At 44.3% G+C, this 21,637-nt stretch overlaps 1 protein-coding gene across 1 annotated transcript in view; it reads left to right on the forward strand.

The window, feature by feature from the left end:
* Window positions 1-8,120: 8,120 nt before the first annotated feature.
* The window catches only part of CASQ1 (calsequestrin 1), a 141,114-nt gene continuing 127,597 nt past the window's right edge, over window positions 8,121-21,637 (forward strand). The window contains exon 1 of the mRNA XM_086947615.1: window positions 8,121-8,511. Coding sequence (XP_086803741.1) covers window positions 8,269-8,511 — 243 coding nt within the window. The 5' untranslated portion in view covers window positions 8,121-8,268. The remainder of the gene's footprint in view (window positions 8,512-21,637) is intronic.

Genomic DNA, 21,637 nt, shown 5'->3' on the forward strand with positions numbered 1-21,637 from the left:
AGGCCAATTTTGTATGAATGCTTGCATATGTGAGTCAATGAAAATGCCCAAATTTTCGAAAATTGACGAGCAACCAGATACAATGGGCCTGATGGGGGGATTTTGCAGTTGTTTGTGTACTTTTGGCAAAAAGTAGATTTTTGGTCTCCTCGGATAAACTTGTCTGAGATATCTTTTTGTTGCAAGCGTGATCCAACCTAATTCCTCAGCCTTATCAAGGATCAGATCCAAATTGTGACATATCTCATTTGTCGGATCTTGTGGAAGTTTATGGTAAACTTCAACATCTTGCACATGTTCATTTCCTTTTTTAATGTAGAAGTCAGTGTCCATGATGACAAGGCCTCCCCCTTTGTCTGCCTTTTGGATAGTAATTTCTTTGTTGTTGCTCAGGGCACGTAGAGAACTTTGTTCTGCTCGTGTCAAATTTTTTAATTTGCTTTTGTACTGAATTTTTGTCATATCTGCCTTGACCAAAGTTTCAAATAAATCCAAACTTTTGTGAGAATACCATCGTGTTAGGAGAATCCCGCGAGGATTAAGGCTAGCCATTAGACCTATGCTTTACAGACTAAACAGCAATCCACAATTTATGGAGAAATGGTTCGAGATTTTGAACAAGTGTTCCCTGGATTTAATATTACTGCTCATCGAGGAACTTACTAAAACAATAAAAGATTTAGAGGAGGAAATATACAACATAAAAAACGAACTGTCGGAAAGGATAGAAGAAGATGAATGGAGTAAATATCTGGAAGAAATAGACACGAAATTGGAAAAGTATGGTAAAGAATTGCAGGAGACCAAATTGCGTAAATTTAAACGCGATACCATAGACTATAAATTGAATGAGGCCTATACTTGGGCAGAAGTTTACGCGAAAAGACGATTTGCAGGGAGAAAGCAAAAACCAACTTCATCTCTGGGGAAGTATGGTTTCTGATAGTGACACAAGCACCTCAAGACAACCTTTAACGCAAGAACAAGCACGAAAAAAAGACTCTGAAAAAACTGTAACGATAGATTTGGCATCTACATCCTCTTCCGATCCTTTTTTTGAGAAGGGCACGAACCTTGGCAAACCTCCGGACCAAGCAGACAAAAAACGAGAAGAGGACAAGGCAAAAGAGAAAGAGAAAGAACAAGCAAAGAAATCGGGACTACCGAGTCAGAGCAGAACATAATAATCAATATCTCTAAATACTCACTATCTAAATTTGAGATCCAACTATTAAACAAAGGACCTACTTTTGTGAGCACTTATCGTACGAATGAACTGGAGACTGAAGTGGCCTTTTTCAAATTTATGAGAATACTGCGTTTAAAATACTTCTTCACTATTCTGAATCCCATTGAATCACCAGATAATGTAGCCGAACAGTTCAAACCAAAGAGTAACTTCATGGCACCAGTTTCTCACAAAAGTTTGGATTTATTTGAAACTTTGGTCAAGGCAGATATGACAAAAATTCAGTACAAAAGCAAATTAAAAAATTTGACACGAGCAGAACAAAGTGCTCTACGTGCCCTGAGCAACAACAAATAAATTACTATCCAAAAGGCAGACAAAGGGGGAGGCCTTGTCATCATGGACACTGACTTCTACATTAAAAAAGGAAATGAACATGTGCAAGATGTTGGAGTTTACCATAAACTTCCGCAAGATCCGACAAATGAGGTATGTCACAATTTGGATCTGATCCTTGATAAGGCTGAGGAATTAGGTTGGATCACGCTTGCAACAAAAAGATATCTCAGACAAGTTTATCCGAGGAGACCAAAAATCTACTTTTTGCCAAAAGTACACAAACAACTGCAAAATCCCCCCATCAGGCCCATTGTATCTGGTTGCTCGTCAATTTTCGAAAATTTGGGCATTTTCATTGACTCGCATATGCAAGCATTCATACAAAATTGGCCTACATATCTGGAGGACACGTCACATTTTTTGAGAAGCTTGACTTCTCTTAACTTGGAAGAACAAGAGAATTTAACACTTTGTACAATTGACGTAGTGTCATTATATACATCGATTCCCCACAAATTGGGCCTCGAGGCTATGGAATGGGCCCTGTTGATGTCGGATAAACCTGTGGAAACAAAATATTTGATCATGCAATTGTTGGAGTTTTGCTTAAATAACAGCTATTTCATTTGGCAAAATGAATACTATACTCAACTAAGTGGCACTGCCATGGGTTTTCCGGGAGCATGTATCTATGCGAACATATTCATGGCGAAATTCGAATTGGAGTACATATTGGAAGACAGTACCTGGAATGAAGGCATCCTATACTATAAACGGTATATTGATGATATCTTTTTAATATGGAAGAAACCAATTGCTGACCTCAAGAGAAATATTGACAGCTTGAATCTTGTGAATCCTAGGATAAAGTTCACGAGTCAGATGAGCATCAAGACAATCCCATTCTTGGATGTATCAGTCGGAATAAAAGGCAATACCATCGTCACAGAACTGTATAAGAAACCCACTGACAAGAATACATCATTGCAATATGGAAGTTTCCATCCAATTAGCTTGAAAGACAACCTTCCAATATCTCAATTTATGAGAATAAAAAGAATATCATCTGATGAAGCACAATGCTCAAGGAACTTTGAGCATCAAAAACAATGTTATCTCGAAAGAGGATATCCAGAAAAACTCATTACGATGCAAATGGAAAGAGTCAAGGCAATACCACGAGGGGAACTACTGCAGAAGAAGAGAATGGTGTTCACATCTAAATACTCTACTGCATCAAGAGACATAAAGAGAACTATAAGTAAGAGATGGGATATCCTACAAATGGAAAGTGATTTTGGAGAACTATACAAACAAAAACCATTGTTTGCCTACAAAAGATCGCGGAACCTAAAGGAATTCCTTAGTAAACCAGGAGATATGGAACTCTGTGTAGACACTCCTAAAGGAACAACAAAGTGTTTCAACTGCAAAAACTGCAATAATGTAATCACGGGTAGTACGTTATCACATCCACGAACAGGAGAGAGGATTACCTTAAGACATTCAGCAAATTGCAATGCAGAGCATGTTGTCTACTCAATCAAGTGCCCTTGCGGGCTGTTATATGTTGGAAAAACAGATCGGAGACTAAAAACACGTTTGTCTGAGCATAAGAGCAGAATTCGAAACAAAAACTTAACATCACCACTTGCAAGAAATTGGGCTGAAATGGGTCACACCATAGCACAAATTCGCTTCCAAATTATCGAACAAGTTCCACAGCGTCTAGGAGTAGACAATGCAAAAATTCTACTGAGAAGGGAAACTTTCTGGATTCGCAGACTACAGACTCTGGCCCCTGATGGGCTAAATGATAAATTGGAAATGATATGTTTCCTATAAACACAAATCCAGATACAGTTACGTATAGCCGAGTTCTCAAAGGAGAAACTAACACAGTGTCACATGAAAACAGGTTACAATAACACGCACTACCCATTATTTTCATTGAGCACCACAAATTGTAAATTTCATTGTTTATTTTGAATGTCTTTGGTTTCTAAAATAAGCATTTACAATAATATGATATTCAGATGGTTCATATATGTATCAGTATTGATGATCGGCAATGTTAAGAGTATAGATCCATCTTTCTCTCTTTTCCTAAACTAATGCCTACTGCTTTTTCTGAAACACACTACAAATATAAGCAGCAACCTTGTTTTATCGACAACACATTCAGTAGTTAGGAATTACCCCATTCAGCAATGGCCGCCGCCATTCTTTTAACCCAGTCCCTCTTCGCTGTTGAGCGGAATGAGTGGACATAGTAAAAGGACTCGTTAGATTAATGCGCAATTGGCACAAACACTCAAGCAAGAACGCTGTCACGGAGCCGGTTTACGTTTCTCTCGGTAAGCTATCTTGCATAGACCTCCATAAAGTGGTAATACGTGAAGGCTGCCGACTTAGGTGTCCATTTATTAAATTCGGTATTTGTCTATTCTTTCTCCAGCATGGGAGAAAACGTTGGCACAAGCGAGACCCTAAAGCAAAAAATCGAGGCTCGCAGGTAAACTCCCTTTTTCCTAATAGACTGTAATAACGCTGCAACAAAATTGGATTGTTTGCAATAGGCTTATTGCAATTTTCATTCTGCTTTAACCCCAATAGATTTTATATATTTACACGGCTGCGCACACAAGACCAGCAGGTGAGCTTTGTGTTTTTAATTTACATCAAAGCGCATAAGCAGGCAATATAAGGAGAGTTTTTGACACGTTCATTTTTGATAATTTTCAGATAAGTTCGTTCAACTTTGAGATTCAGGTAATTTCTGTGCCCACTATTTCCAACTTTATAATTTTTCTAGATGAATCATGTGATTGATTCTTCTTTGTTCGTTTTTGACCCTTCAGATTCAATATTCCCTATACAGACATACACATCTAAGAAACAACCAGTTATCTGGGTAAGACATTTGCGCAAATACTTAGGATTACACAGCGCATATCTCCTAAAGCATCTAGATTAATTGAGTTTCCTTTTCTTTCTTTTTTTTTTCTTTTCCTTTAGACCCCTGACGAAGGGGTGCAAACCCCGAAATGCGTTGGGTTATGAATTTAATTGTGTTGTACAAAAATTGTTTTGAAAAATGTATATGATTTATTCACAATGACTTTTGATTTTTGATACATTGTCTAATATTGATGAAAATGAATTTTTATTAACTAAATTCGTGATAATTCAATGATAAAGTAAACTTTGAAGAATGGTTTCATTTGTATGAATAAATTACTCGTTGTGCGCACTAGAGTCCTGGTGATCTAGCGATCCCAGGCCACGTTCATTGATACATAAGGGTTTAGCAGGCACTAATCTAGTGCTGCACACATATCGAATAAACAATTGAATTTTGAATAATTGAGTGCAATACCCCCAACCACATAAAAATGTGTTAGAGAGCCACACGTCAAGCATGGTCTACAATTTTACAAAGTCTTCTAGTGCATTCAAAAACTTCTTGTTTCCAGAAACCAAGAAGTAAAATCTGCTCACATATTTGGCGAGGGCTCCCTATTTCTTTAACTTTATGCACTAAAACTAGCACTGCCAATGCAAATTGTTTTGACATTTGTGCAGAGCACACTTTCATAACACACTTCACAACACAGCAAAGGTATAACAGGGACAGCAGCACCATCTTTCTAAATTTAAAAATAAATAAAGGACAATTGGAAGTAGCAGGAGAATCATTACAAGGGTCTCTGAATCATACAGAATAAGTGAAGCACTGGTAGCTAACAAACCAAAAAGAGGCTTAAGAAGTTAACAGGCTGTTGTACTCTCTCTGTAAACAAACGCATAAGAAGTACAACACCCCTGTAAGAAATAGCCACACCTCTTATGGAATTCACATTCATTCACGTACTCACATAGGATAGAGACCACTTGCCTACCTAATGTGGCATGTTTCATCATTGGGTTCCACATATAGCACTGGAGACATTCGAGAGTACTATTGTTCCCTGGCAGTACAGTTTCCAAGCTTATGGGTTCCCTAGTTTGGGTGAAGTTATGTCCCTTTGTCAACCTTTATTTCTGCCTTTGCTAAGGTCTTAAACCTACTTTAAAATGTTGTGTGGGTGAGCTAAAAATGATTTTCCTTGTGTCTTCCTATCACAAGATTAAAAACAGGAAGAAGAAACAATTAACCCCACTTATCTTTTCTATCAACATGTTTCAGCACTCAAATATTGCATATGGAGGCAGGCTTCTTCTGCAGGACTATAGTATAGAGATCTCTGTAACTCATATGAAGTATTGTGAAACAATCTCAGGTTCCTAAGACATGTTATGCAAGTGCATTCAGTAAACCCTTTGTTTTTCATAAAATAGGGCAACAGCAGTGGAAAAATCTAGGGGCATATTATCAAGGGGGTTCATCTCCGCTTTTTTGGCTTTAAAAGCCAAGAAAGCGGAGATAAAATTATCTCCCTATTACCTAGCTGTCGCTAACACCAGTTAGCGACAGCTAGTAGGAGATAGCGACCATCTTGGGCCCCACTTTGCATGTCAGTGATATTTATCACTAATGACATGCAAAGTGGGCGTGCCAAGATGTTAGCGACTGGAAACAGTCGCTAACATCGCTATCTCCTATTACCAACTTTTGGAGATATTTGCGCTAAGCGCGAATATCTCCAAAAGCTAACACCTGCCCTGAGCAGTTCTTAGCCATGTTATCCAATGGGAGGTGGATAACATGGCTAAGAGCATTAGCTCGGTAATGCATGAATATCGCTGACTTTTCAGCGATATTCATGCATTGCGGACAATTTTTATCGCATTTGCGATAAACCTTGGTAATACCAAGGTTTATCTGCGATAAAAATCGCCGCAGCTCAGTGGTAAATTTTTGTCTCTAACCAAGCAATAGCGATAATTATCACTATTGCTTGGTAATATGCCCCCTAGTTTTCGTTGAGCAATTACACCTTGGGGAGAAACAGCGTAGGCTTCCCTCTGTTAGAATACAGCTACGGGTGGAACATTAGTGGCACAAGCTTTCCCCATCTCAGCACATGTACAAATTGGACAGCAGCCAGTGCAAGCTTCATTACCTCACAGAACAGCCTGGCAGTGGCCAAGCACGCTTCCCTCTTTCACAGAAATCAACAAGTGCAAGCTTCCATTCCCTGCAGAACAGATCCTGCAGGACAGACAAATGAACGCATTCAACTCTCACAGAACATGCACAGTTAATGTATGAGTGACATGAAGGTTACAGACGGATATACTAAAAGGCGCTGTTCCCGCTTTTGTTACAGGGGGTCAATATTGCAGCTCAGTCATTGTTATTTGGAACAGGCCAGGCACGGCAGGCCTGTCTGTGCTCTAGAAATACACATGGCTGCCAACTTTTACAAAAAGGTGTAGGACGCGCGTGCCCAGCCAGGCGCGCTCTGATGCCAGCCGCGGTGCTGCACCTGTTCAGAACGCTGAGGGCCGCCACTGGCTGGGAATAAGAGAGTGCGTCACAGGAGCGTCTGAGGGGGGAGAAGGAAGATAACACTACGTATAGTGGATGGAGGAACGGGGGAGGGCTGAAACTCAGAAAAGAGAGAGTTTGGGGTCGAGAATGGGACACGGAAGATTAATAACCGTCGGTGAGAGGGACAGAGAGAGGGCTGGAAGGAAAAGACACTGGCAGTGAAGAGGAAGTGAGACAAATGACGGACGTGTAGATTATATTGGCCGAGAGTAGCTCCCAAAGTGGGTTGCACAGCATCTGGGCGCTGGAGAGAGACACTGTGCCAGAGACAGGGCATCGAAATAACCGTGAATTCCTAAGTGGGCCTGGGTATCTAAGAATACTGGGGCTGGCTTCGCCCTCTCGACTTTCACAGTAACCCAAGCCCCCCGGCCTCTCCGGCTCTGCCGCACAGCTCCCCCTCCTGTCAGCCCCCAGCCCTTGCCCGGCTGCCCCTGTGGAGCGCCCTCCTTGCCCGACTCTCCTGTTACCCGGCCCTCGCCCCAGCCACTCTCCTTTTACCTCCGGCTCATCACATCTTATTTTAGCTCCTTCCACTTGGCGCCTTCGCCTTTCTTAATATGGCGATCGGCGCTTTTTTCATGCCCTTGGGCCGGACCCAAGAAGAAGCCTTGGGCCGCGGAGACCAGGGGAGAGCGAAGGAAGCCAGGCAAGAGAATTAAAGAAAAGGGGGGAGCAAAAAAAGGCGCGAGAGAGTCGGAAAGGCACAGATGGAGAGGCGAAACCAGTGTTGAGGACTTGTGTGCGGACTTTCGCACCTGCTGGACTCGAATGGGCAGTGGCACGGCACACCCCGGTTGTGGGGCGCATGAGCACATGGGTATATCGGGAGACACCTGACACTTCTACATATATAGACAGGGAGCCACGGGGAGGGCTCCGGAGGTCGCTTTTCACAGTGCCAAGTGGGCGAGGATAAGACGGCCCCCCGGGCGCGGGTTCCTCCTCCCCCCATCCTCTTTTATGGGCTGGGGGTGATTTTTTCTCTTTGCTTTTCAGCCTCTGCACCTGGGACCAGTGACCACCAGCGGCCCCTGACTCTTGCACCCAACACAGCTCAGCCTCCGACCCCAGGGAAGCCAAGGTGGACAGCTGAGACAGTTCAAGGGAGAGGCGACATCTCCAAAGCTGGGCCCCTCTCTCCCTCTCTCGCTTGGCCACGTTTGACCCTACCTGAGGAGGCCCCTTTTCTTGAAAGGCCCAGATTTTCAAATCCCCCGCGTGCATTGGAACGCCCAAGAGGATGAAGGGGCTTTGGCTGGTGGTCACGGCGCTATGCCTGGCTGTGGCGAGCCTGGGCGTCCGGGCGGACGACGGGCTGGATTTCCCAGAGTACGACGGCGAGGACCGGGTCATCCACCTGAGCAGCAAGAACTACAAGGCGGCCTTGAAGAAGAATGATGTGTTGGCGGTCTTCTACCACGACCCAATTGAGGATGACAAGGCCTCGCGGAGGCAGTTTGAGATGGAAGAGCTCATCTTGGAGGTAAAAGCAGGCCGCAAGCGGAGCATGGAACTTGATTTGTCCAAAGGGCCTCCCAAGTCGCTTCCGAAGGTAGCGGAGCACCATTTGGTCTTGGGTAGGGATGGCCCCGTGAGTCCACATCACTAGGACACCTTGGGTCCTCCCTTGAATAGTAGTCTGGAATATCTCCGAAGGAATAGTGAGTGGCCGCACTATTGATACCAAAATATTGAAAACCAAAATCTAACGGAGGTACGTGCACATATGGAGGTATAGATTTACTATTCTTAACTCAACCTGTACGCACCCTGAAGAAATATATATATCATCAAGGTATGTACATGCGGAACTAGGAATAGAATATCTACCCTTACTTACCTGTCGATATTTAGATCCTCCATAATCTGGTCACAAGATTGTGACCACTGGATAGTCCTTCTGCAATATTACAGCTCCACTTTCAGCCATTGGATTCCAATTTATAAACCTTCACACTGTGATGAATTAGTCTAATATGCCGTAGAGAAGTCACCCAAAACTACAAGGCCCAGAATCTTTAAGTAGCCTAAAATGAAATGTGTGTGTGGGGGCAGAAGACAAGATGTCTTAGTACCCTGCAGTTCTCTGCGGATGTGTGTCACACTATTGAGTGACAAAATAACACCATAGATTAGTATTTTATTGAGAATATCAATATCACGATATGGTGAAGGTAACTGTGAATGTAGTGCGTTTAACTCCACATCCAGGCACTGAAGACAAACGTGTACATTCTTGAAGTTATGAAGAGGTGGAATTAAGAGGAATACATCTATACTGATCTAGATATACTTACCTTCACAATATCCGTATATATTTGCAAAAAACATGCATGTGGATTAAGATTAGGAAATCTGTACTTACCTAGATGTACTTACCTTCATAATGTGCCATCAGTATGATTTCTAATATCTGATATTGTGCTACAACAGCAGTATATGCTCAGTGCGCTATAGGGGCACTCATAGACTGGTCGAATGTGAACAACAAAAAGTGATGTGTGAAAATGAACTGGCAGTTACACTGAGCTGATTCCATTCCATCATTTTTTTGTTCACTATACCATCACAAGACCGGCCATATGCTAGGCAGTTGGTCAGGAAGGTGGGTACTAGTAATTCAGGTAAATTGTGTCTGACCTCATGTGTACTGTAAACAAAAGTGACCCTCGTGGCGTTCCATTCACACATATGAGAGTCATATAAAACATACACACACAGCAGGTATTGCCACATACCCGGGCAGCTACCCGCACGCTGTATTATTCATGGCCACTGAACGTTTGCTGTTGGAGTGGGGGGTTTGCCATTTGTAAAGCAATTGCAGCAAAACAACGCCCGGTCACACCTATGAAAATAGTGTTTGACAGAGAAAGGTTGATTGTGGGTCCTGTTGGGCTGTGCGTGGTTTCACAACAATCGACTTTGAAACGTATAAGTGTGTGCCTGCGATCATGAAAGCTGGTAAGGCAGTTCAGTGGGTTCATGCATCAGCGGCGGAGATCCGTGTAATCTGAATGAATATTCCTCGTTGGAATCTAACGGACTCACTCCGACTTTCAGCCGCCAAGGTTGATAAAATGAGTGCCATCGAGATGGGTAGAAATGCAACCTCTTAGCAAGGCCTTAAGAAAGTTTAGTTTATAGTTACTATTGATTGGCAGGAGAAGTTGTTCTACAACTTTATCGCTATAGGATACTGAAACACCTGGGAATTTCATCGGTACATCCCTACCGAAAGTAGATTTCTGAACGCGCTCCCTCGGGAGACCGTCCTTTGAGAATACCCACTCAAGAGACACTTAGAAAATACTGAACGTCTCAGAACACCGACAAGAATTTTGCTTATGCTTAGTTATGCCACTGTGAAATTTGCCACCATGGAGGCCTTGTTGGGACATTCACTAGAGAAAGAAGGGACGATAGCTGGCATGCAAAATGTGCATTCAAGTCCTTGTATACGTGTGCACTTTAATGTGCATTTGTACATATGTGACGTATGTGTTTGTATACTTGAGGACATAGGTTTGACCAATCACGTGTGTGGTTTGCATGCATGCACGCGCATGTATGTTGGTGTTTGTTTGCATTTGAGAACCTGTGTGTGGTTGCATCTGCAAGTGTGTTTGCCTGTGTCTGCATAAACAGGTCATAAACGCCTCTAAAGAGGCGTGCCGCCATTGTGGCGTATATCTCTTTCGAGCCGTCGAAATTACGTTTCGTGTGATAACAAAGGTGCACGTTTGTAACAAAGAGAAGCAGGCACTAGAGAAAACCAAAGTAAAGACTTTGCGACTTGAGAGGGATGCTCTGCGGTTTTTAACGAGAACGCACAGAACTTTCCAGAAACCCTTAGTTTCGAAGAAGTACTTGTCAGCTGTGACCAGACGGCGTTCAAAGAGGGGCGGCTCCAGTGCACCTCTGTTGGGTTTGCAGAGTAACCCGATCCAGTGTGTAACCCGTTCAGCACCTGCATCATATTTGACCAGCGCCACCTGTTGAATGAGTGCTGTCAGCATGAACGCCATCTTGGCGTTAGTTCACTCATCATTAATCAGATCTATGAGCCACACCCACTGACCTTCTCTGAACTCAGTGGCCTTCCAAAACTGACACCCAGGCCACATTCCTTCTATAAGTAACCTTTACTAGTTCTAGGCACATTACATGTTTGACTCCAGCGTAATTCCCACCCTAAAGCCCTTGCTCTGGCCACAATCATCCATTTATGGCATCGAACACATTCAACTTTGGTGTGATCAGTCTCAAGCCCGGCACGTGGCTCTTCCCTACCCTTGGTATTCTTACGCATATGTTAATCAACCAGTGTGGTCAACTAACAACTCATCCCATTGGCCATCCCTTCTCTTACTCTATCCACATGTATCCCAGGCAGCCATTTTAGCGTGATTGGACTTCGACACAATCCTGTGAGTTTACCTTTTTGTAATAAATGTTATCGCCGCAGATAACCAAATAAACACCACTGTGACTGGTGTTGTGTTCATCCCACTAACATTTTAAGTGACATAAAAATCCAATAATACCAGGCAAGTCACAGAACTCCGGTGTGAGTAACAAACTGACTCTATGGCCCCCAGCCACTGGGTTTCAGTGTTCCTATCAAGCAATCTAGAATTTCGCCTTCCCTGCACATAACACCCCTATGCATACCGTAACAGGCAACTCAGTGGACTCTGGTGTGATTAACAACCAGTCAACCCGTTCTTCTTACTTTCGCATAGTAAACCCAGACTACTGTCGAAGCCCAGTGCACTCCAGTGTGACGAACTGACAACCTATAGGCTTGGCAACTTCTTCAATGAATAACCTTCGATAGCGGCAGCACTACATTTGAATCTGTTGTTAGTGACTACCAACCCAAACCATTGGCTACCTCTTCGATTAATATCCTCTCAGGAATGCTGACAATCCACTGGAGTGCAATGTGATAGGAAAGAAGTCCAAATCATTGGCCACCTTTTCAATTAGAAAGTCCCACCTATGCTGGCAAACCAGCGGAAACCTATGCGATTGTCGCCCAACTAAAGTTACTGGCCTTCCATTCAATCTAGAACTCCATATTAATGTCAGTGACCCGAAAATTCAAATGTGATTCATTGAAATCACAAAAAAATGGGCAAATGCAACAGATAACTCTGCAATAAGGCCCTCATATATAAATACAAATTAAACAGAATCCGTCAGAGTACAAAGAGTATGTACTATCAAAGGTTACAACGCACTGGTAAGGGCCCCCCATATAAAAATATCTATTGGCAAGGTACTTGGAGAAAGAAACTTAGAAGTCAAATATTTCTTCAACCTCTAACATGTTTCTAAATAGAATATATATTGGCAAATAAAGGGTTATTTGGCTACCCTTGAACAGCAGAACACAAGCAAATGGATAACTGAGCATGTGGGGGTATTCTACTAAAATATTAAGTTTAAGGGTTGCCGGCTCTTCCAATATTATATTGAGGAAAGGGGGAACTGGTGTGATGCCTATATCCTGGAACTCTCGGCTAATAGAATCTAGACAAGCTTCACGAGGCCTTACGATGTAGCTTGCATTTTTCAGAAGAGGACAATTGAAAGCAGAGTAGAGAACCAGAGGGCATGAGCGAATATTAATGTTATGTTGAGACATGAAGGAAATGTATTGCAAAGTAATTCTCTGGCTGAGACAACATCAAAACCAAGAAAACATAATTCATCCTTCCAAGCAGTCAATATGTTTCAGCTCTATTTGAAGACTAAAGGAACTTGCACCTTCTTCAGGGTCTGCACTCACAAAAGTAGTGTGCATCTTCTCTAGCCAAGTGGTGACTTTTTAATGATACAGCACCTGGTATTCATATTCTTACTATATGCTTGGACTAAATATAGAAATGCAATGGGAGCAGAAAAAGCAACGCTGGCTCTATCTCACTTTACTCACTAATCCGGCCACATGCAGGATTGCCCATCGAGAGCTGACCGCAGCAGAGTTACATTAGACATGCTATCAGGTTGCAATCTAGGGACCCATTATTGTCTGAGAGCGGACAAGCAATTTTCCTTCCCCTGGCCAAGCAGGTTCTGTGTACAGTATATCATCTACACATCTGACCTATCCCTTTTTCTAGAAAATTGTCCATCAAGAATATGTATGTACATATATATATATATATATATATATATATATATATATATATATATATATATATATATATATATATATATATATATATATATATATATATATATATATATATATATATATATGCGTGTGTGTGTTCGTGAGTGTATGTGTGTGCATATATACATACCTATATATATATAATTGCCCAGCATTTAGTGACTGTTCCTTCCTCTTCCTACCTCCTTCAATTCATATACCACTACATACCCCCAAACCGTCCCATTTTTAAAAACAGTAGAAACGTTCTAGGATAAATTAATCTACAATAATCTACATTTTGTGAAAATAATATAAATGTACTGATGTTCTCGAATGCAGAAATCAACAATATTTGCATCATAACAATATTAATAATCTATGACACGAGTATCAGGGCTGCTTTTAGATGGGCAAAAATTGAAGTCATTAATCTGATGAAACCCCTTACTCTAGGAGGCAATCGTTTCTAGGTTTTATTATTCAGACCCACGTCAAAATGTAATCTTACAACGACCAAGACCCCTTGCATTGGTGATACAATGAAGAGTCACCCAACACAATCGCCGTGACCCTTTGTAATGGTGACATACTTGTGGCTCTAGCAACACAGCCACCATGACAATTTTTATTATGTGACAGGGTTGACCAATTTACGTGGAAAGGAAAGGCAAATTATGCGGCATAATCTGTGGCAGTATTATGTTGCTATTAACACAAAATACTACTGTTTGGGCTAAAATGTAACCTCATTAGTTCCATTTTAACACCTTAATGCAGCAAACATCTACTGGAAGTTGAGCAGACAAAAGCTTTCTGTTAATATATGGCACTATGTGTAGTTTTTTTTATATTAAATTGATATGCTTGAGGTATTAGACAAATGTTTTTTTTTATCTGAAGTATGCAAATTATGAAGGAGATGGTGAATTACGTCTCAAGTGTAGTAAACTGATGGTTATGCAGAAAACGCCACTCCTCCACAATTGCATAATTTAAGGATCCTGCCCATTGCAGAAATACATTAAAGACAGCTAGGTTAGATAAGTTTAAAATGCGCAAAGAGATGTGCTTTTTAAAGAGCAGAGCTTCCTGCCACCACATGGCAGTACTGGCCTCACCCGTCACTCAGTTTGGGAAGGGTCGGTTGCTGAAAAATAAAATGATAATAAATATACTTTATTACCATTTTATTTTTCAGCTCTGGCCCGGGGCTTTTGTTTGTGGGGCGACAAGACTAGATACACTTGGGGGAAACAACGCAATCGCAGTAACACTCATTAATTATGCATTCATTCAAAAATATCCCTTGGCTTGATTTTGGTGGTTGAAGCGGGTTGCACACATCCAGTGTTAGTAGCCCATATAGAAGCGAAGCAGGGTTTACTGGCCGAAAGATGAATGCCAGCATAGGCCGGAAAAATTTAGGTGCCCAATCAGAAGAGCATTTATGAGTATTGGAAGTAGTACTACAGGAACAATCTCATCTTATCAACCCTATAATCAATAATCACACACTCCATGAGCCTAAGCCTTCTTTGACCCAACCAATTAAAAGCTGGCTTCCTCCCCCTTAGTTTGAGGATTAGTGGGCAAAAACTATGGGACCTCTTCCATTTCCTCCTCACGACTGTAGAAATCTCCAGATTAATTTTAACCAGGAACTTTCCTTCAACCAAGACATCTAAACTCTCCTCTTCCTGTTTTCTCAGCATACATCATGAATTAAATATCTTTCCCTTTGTTGCTTTCAGTGGAGCATACATTTCCTTTTGCTAGATTGTGCCTGTGCCATCTATTTAGGGCTTCCCAAATATCTACTCCAGAGGCTACAGCTTATCCTGAACTCTTGGGGCAGGCTGGTTTGGGATCCTATAAAGGAAGACATCTCCGTGCATCTATCAGAGCTTCATTGGCTGAAACATAATCTTTGAAAGCCTATGCATCTGCCCTGCACAATGCAGGCACACACCTTATCCACTCACATTTTGCTTGGGGAACTCCAAGTAGGGATCTAAGATTTGTGCATGTTTATTAGGGATGGATTGCTTGCATCCGACATTTGAGAACAGTTGGAAGACCATTCTCTTAAGCAGCCACTAATGCTTGGAACTCGCATCCTCTGGAAGCGCATACCCAGTCTATCTGAACAGCCACGAAGCTTGGATTTTCACCAATGATATTTGAGCTCCTCAAGTTCATGGCTTGGATGCCTCTTGGTTCCCCATTTTACAACTCCTATAATTCAATGCATTTTTCTTACGCTCTCAATCAGAATGAGAGGTGGATCACTAAAGTACATTTTCCAAAGTCTCTTTATTAACCCTTTCGATGCTGATGACGAGCTCAGCTCGTCATCACCCACGGGTGTCGTGTGCTGATGACGAGCTGAGCTCGTCATGGTGCCACTAAAATGGCAATTTCCAGCACAGGGGGGGGGGAAACGCCCAGCAGCCATGTGGTTAATTTCTTCTTTAACCCCGTGCATGCTGATGACGGCCCCCAGCCGTCATACACTACGGCGCTCGTGTGCTGATGACGGCTATGGGCCATCATAAACCCGCCCACTTGCGATTTTGCCGCACAGGCGCAGAATCGCGGCTGCATGCAAGGGGTTAAAATTTAAACTCCACAATTGGCCAATGCGTGTTTTGGGATTTTAAGATGGCTTCTTAAGGGCGATACATGTTCAACAACAAGATTCTAAAGCATTCCTCGCGGTATGCTTTCAACCTAGTTTAGTTAGTTGTAAATATTGGTTCCAAATGGTTCGCTTACAATAATCCGGCATAGTGCCGCACTCTGAATCAACTTCTGAGCCCATGCAAGCTTAACACATAAAAGGCAGGTGATAAATGCTCAGCTAGTGAATGTGTGTTCTGTCTGAAAAAGCCACTGAATGTTTGGGCCAAAGAGGGGTGCAGCACAGACCACAGACTACTTGTTGGTGTGGAAAAGGCTGCTTTATTGAAAACAGGTGCACCTTACATCAATATTCCTTGGCCTGTGCCGTAAAAAACTAAACCTCACTAAATATTATGCTCCTACCTTACCCCCTCCCCAGCCCCCAAAATTGTTGCCCCCTGCAAAACACTTATAAACCCCCAAAACTTGCAACTTCTTATCCTTTCATCACCTAGCTATCTATGTACACTTCCTATGTTCTTTCCCCTTCCTGCGTGCTCCCGGAGTGACCTTCCCAACCAATAAACTGTAACTGTAAACTGCTGTACCAACTATACCCAGGAAAAAACACCCCCATACAAACATCGTTAGCCACACCAGCACCTGCTTCAATCTACAACCAAAGTACATGCTTCCCTACCCCGATGCACCTGTTCCCAACAAAACTAACCAAATTTGCTCATAAAACTAAAAGCTGTATATTCCACCCCCCCCCCCCCCCAGGGACTTCCAGAAAAAAAACCTTTTACCTTGGGGAGGGAGGGTGAGACAAAAAGCTCCTACACTGACTCCCTCCCAACTGGCTGTTGTGTCACTGCCACCGAAATGGTGGCCAGTGACCTAAGAAGGCCGGCTAAATATTGCACCAGCCCAAAGCCAGCCCAACCCTAGCCCAAGGAGCCCAAACCTAGCCCAGGGCAGCCCAACACGCCGGACTGGGTTCTGCCTGCCCCCCCCCCCTGCCCAAAATCCCCCGGGAGGGACAGGACTCCCAGTGGTTGCCCACCGCCCCCCCCAAGCCCTAGTGTGCATACTCACTGACTAAGATAATAAATGTATGCATATAACTCAATAAAACAATGAATGTTTCTAAAATAACTGTATATACTAACCAAAATAGCCAATGAATGCAAGCCATACTGTGTAAGTCGCCTAATAAAAGTATCTGTATTTGCCAAAATTATGAATGAATATGTTTATACTGACCAAATCAAGCAGTGAATGAAAGTATGCTATCTGAATTGTTTAATGAATGCAAGTGTACTATGTGACCCAGCCAATGAATGCTGTATGATGCATTACCCAGCTAATGAATGCAGTATGTTGGGTAACTCAGCCTATGAATGCAGTATGTTGCGTCACCCAGCCAATGAATGCAGTATGTTGCATCACCCAGCCAATGAATGCAGTATGTTGCGTCACCCAGCCAATTAATGCTGTACGTTGCGTCACTCAGCCCATAAATTAACAAGAATCTCTGATTCTAGCAAGGAAAGAAAACGACAGAAAATAAGCAAGGGCAGTTTAATTTCTGTTCCTACATTCCCCCTAAACCCCCCTGAGGTCATGGGTAGCATGACTTGTGCCAAGGGTTACCATAGACGATACAGAAAAGGGGTTGGTGATGAACAGAGTGTCTGAATTAAGCAGACCACTCTTACCCAGTCCAAAGATCAGGGCTTGATCCATCACCGTTATTTATCTCACTGCCCCATCCCAGCTCAGAACCTGGCTATATGCAAATTAGTCTGTCCCTGGCCCAGTGCATCATGGGGACAGGGCAGACCAAACTACCAAGCCAATTCTTCACCAGAAAGGAGACAAGCTACCGGGGACCATAGGTCATGCGAGGGGTAGCAACTGCAGCACCCTTCTACCCCTACTTGATATCCATGTATATACACTGCTACCGCCAGTGAGTCAGTGAGTGGATGCTACTGGAATTCTCAGTACTATCAAAAGTGGTGTATTCGAAAAGCAATTTAAGAGCACCGTGTACAACCTTGTTCGCCCATATGGCCCCGCCCACGCTACACCCCTCGCTGTGGGTCCAAGGATCATTACCGTACACATGCGTGCACCCACAGAGAGACTTGTTAAGAGCTTACATTGTGCAGATGTTTACTGCACATGTAGAGAGATGCTGCGAGCTGGTGGTCCAAGATCAGACAGTGTGGATGCTTGGTGCACATTGAGAGGCATGTTAGTAGCTGAGGTCCCAGGACCCACAGCGTGTGGATGTTTATGTCCCTAGTGAGAGATGTTAGGAGGTTGAGGTTTCAGGACTGACATTGCGCAGATGCTCGCTGCACACAGAGAAACATGTAAGGAGCTGAAGGTCCAAGGACTGACATCATGCACATATTTGCTGCACATGAAGAGACATGTTTGAAGTTGAGGGTCCAAGGACCGAAAGCATGAAGATGTTTGCTGCACATGGAGAGACATGTAAGGAGCTGGGGCCTATGGACAACAGAGTGCACATGTTTGCTGCAAATGAAGAGACATGTTTGGAGCTGAAGGTCCAAGTACCGAAAGCACGCGGATATATTTTGCACATGGATAGACATGTAAGGATCTAGGGCCTATGGCCGACAGAGTGCAGATATTTCCCACCCATGGGGGGATATGTAAGGAGCTGAAGGTCCAAGGACTGAAATCATGCGGGTGTGTGCTGCAAATGGAGAGACATGTAAAGTTCTAGGGCCCATGGCTGAAAAGTGCAGTGTGTGCTGCAAATGGAGAGACATGTATGGATCTGGGGCCCATGGACGACAGAGTGCGGTGTGTGCAGCAAATGGAGAGACATGTAAGGTTCTGGGGCCCATGGACGACAGAGTGCGGTGTGTGCAGCAAATGGAGAGACATGTAAGGTTCTGGGGCCCATGGACGACAGAGTGCGGGTGTTTGCTCCACATGGAGAGACTTGTAAGGATCTGGGGCCTCAATGTTTGCTGCACATGGAGAGACATGTATGGATCTGGGGCCTCAATGTTTGCTGCACATGGAGAGACATGTATGGATTTGGGGCCTCAATGTTTGCTGGACATGGAGAGACATGTATGGATCTGGGGCCTCAATGTTTGCTGCACATGGAGAGACATGTATGGATTTGGGGCCTCAATGTTTGCTGGACATGGAGAGACATGTATGGATCTGGGGCCCATGGACGACAGAGTGCGGGTGTTTTCTCCACATGGAGAGACATGTATGGATCTGGGGCCTCAATGTTTGCTGCACATGGAGAGACATGTATGGACCTGGGGCCTCAATGTTTGCTGCACAGGGAGAGACATGTATGGACCTGGGGCCTCAATGTTTGCTGCACAGGGAGAGACATGTATGGATCTGGGGCCTCAATGTTTGCTGCACATGGAGAGACATGTATGGATCTGGGGCCTCAATGTTTGCTGCACAGGGAGAGACATGTATGGATCTGGGGCCTCAATGTTTGCTGCACATGGAGAGACATGTATGGACCTGGGGCCTCAATGTTTGCTGCACATGGAGAGACATGTATGGATCTGGGGCCTCAATGTTTGCTGCACAGGGAGAGACATGTATGGACCTGGGGCCTCAATGTTTGCTGCACAGGGAGAGACATGTATGGATCTGGGGCCTCAATGTTTGCTGCACATGGAGAGACATGTATGGATCTGGGGCCTCAATGTTTGCTGCACAGGGAGAGACATGTATGGACCTGGGGCCTCAATGTTTGCTGCACAGGGAGAGACATGTATGGATCTGGGGCCTCAATGTTTGCTGCACATGGAGAGACATGTATGGACCTGGGGCCTCAATGTTTGCTGCACATGGAGAGACATGTATGGATCTGGGGCCTCAATGTTTGCTGCACAGGGAGAGACATGTATGGACCTGGGGCCTCAATGTTTGCTGCACAGGGAGAGACATGTATGGACCTGGGGCCTCAATGTTTGCTGCACAGGGAGAGACATGTATGGATCTGGGGCCTCAATGTTTGCTGCACATGGAGAGACATGTATGGACCTGGGGCCTCAATGTTTGCTGCACATGGAGAGACATGTATGGATCTGGGGCCTCAATGTTTGCTGCACAGGGAGAGACATGTATGGACCTGGGGCCTCAATGTTTGCTGCGCATGGAGAGACATGTATGGATCTGGGGCCTCAATGTTTGCTGCACATGGAGAGACATGTATGGATCTGGGGCCCATGGACGACAGAGTGCGGGTGTTTGCTCCACATGGAGAGACATGTATGGATCTGGGGCCTCAATGTTTGCTCCACATGGAGAGACATGTATGGACCTGGGGCCTCAATGTTTGCTGCACATGGAGAGACATGTATGGACCTGGGGCCTCAATGTTTGCTGCACATGGAGAGACATGTATGGACCTGGGGCCTCAATGTTTGCTGCACAGGGAGAGACATGTATGGACCTGGGGCCTCAATGTTTGCTGCACAGGGAGAGACATGTATGGATCTGGGGCCTCAATGTTTGCTGCACATGGAGAGACATGTATGGACCTGGGGCCTCAATGTTTGCTGCACATGGAGAGACATGTATGGATCTGGGGCCTCAATGTTTGCTGCACAGGGAGAGACATGTATGGACCTGGGGCCTCAATGTTTGCTGCACAGGGAGAGACATGTATGGATCTGGGGCCTCAATGTTTGCTGCACAGGGAGAGACATGTATGGATCTGGGGCCTCAATGTTTGCTGCACATGGAGAGACATGTATGGACCTGGGGCCTCAATGTTTGCTGAACATGGAGAGACATGTATGGATCTGGGGCCTCAATGTTTGCTGCACATGGAGAGACATGTATGGACCTGGGGCCTCAATGTTTGCTGCACAGGGAGAGACATGTATGGACCTGGGGCCTCAATGTTTGCTGCACATGGAGAGACATGTATGGATCTGGGGCCTCAATGTTTGCTGCACATGGAGAGACATGTATGGATCTGGGGCCTCAATGTTTGCTCCACATGGAGAGACATGTTGGGAGTGTTGTCCAAGGGCCGACAGTGCGCGCGTGTTGGGTGCACTAGCGCAGCCTCCGTTACTTGCTTAAGTCCGACCTCTTCTTTCCGTAAGGAGACCCTCTGCCTCTGGATTTAAATAGCGCAATATCAAAATAAATGAAAGTAATATTGGAGGTCCGGCGCCCCCCCCCAGTGCCCTTCGTTTCCGTGTATGTCCCTGCGAACTGCCGAGGAGGGGGCTATATTCGTCCAGCCTGCGCCACAGACCCCGGCTGAGGTGGGGGACGGCGTGGAGAGTGACGGGCAGGGGTTAGGGAGCGCTTGACAGGTTACAGGAGTGGGTCCGCGACTTCGGTTACAGGGTAAAGTGCAAACTCAGGGAAAACGCACATCAAGAGGGCCCAGATGGTCCGGGCAGGAAAGAGGACCCGCTCCGGGGGGCTTAGCTCGGGCCACGAATAGAACGGCCCTCGAAGCCCCGCAGCGCTATTTTGGGCGGGAGGTGACCGAGGGCCTTAAATGTTACTCCGCCCCCTCGGCTCGGGTAGTCCCCTATAGATCAGAGCTCGATTGGAACATACAGGTGAACTACCACAGACTTGTATCCTAAACACACATCATCGAGATACTATAATCAGGTCCGCTGGAATTAACATTGCAATGGGGGATCGAATTATGCGGCAGGGTTGCCTACATTTTGCAACAACAAAATACAATTCATGTGACAGAATGCAACAGCTCTGTGGCAGTGTCATTTCACTCGCCTATCATTTTAATACGCCTCAATCCTGA

This window comes from Lissotriton vulgaris, chromosome 12, assembly GCF_964263255.1.
Source record: "Lissotriton vulgaris chromosome 12, aLisVul1.2, whole genome shotgun sequence".
NCBI classification, from domain to species: Eukaryota; Metazoa; Chordata; class Amphibia; order Caudata; family Salamandridae; genus Lissotriton; species Lissotriton vulgaris.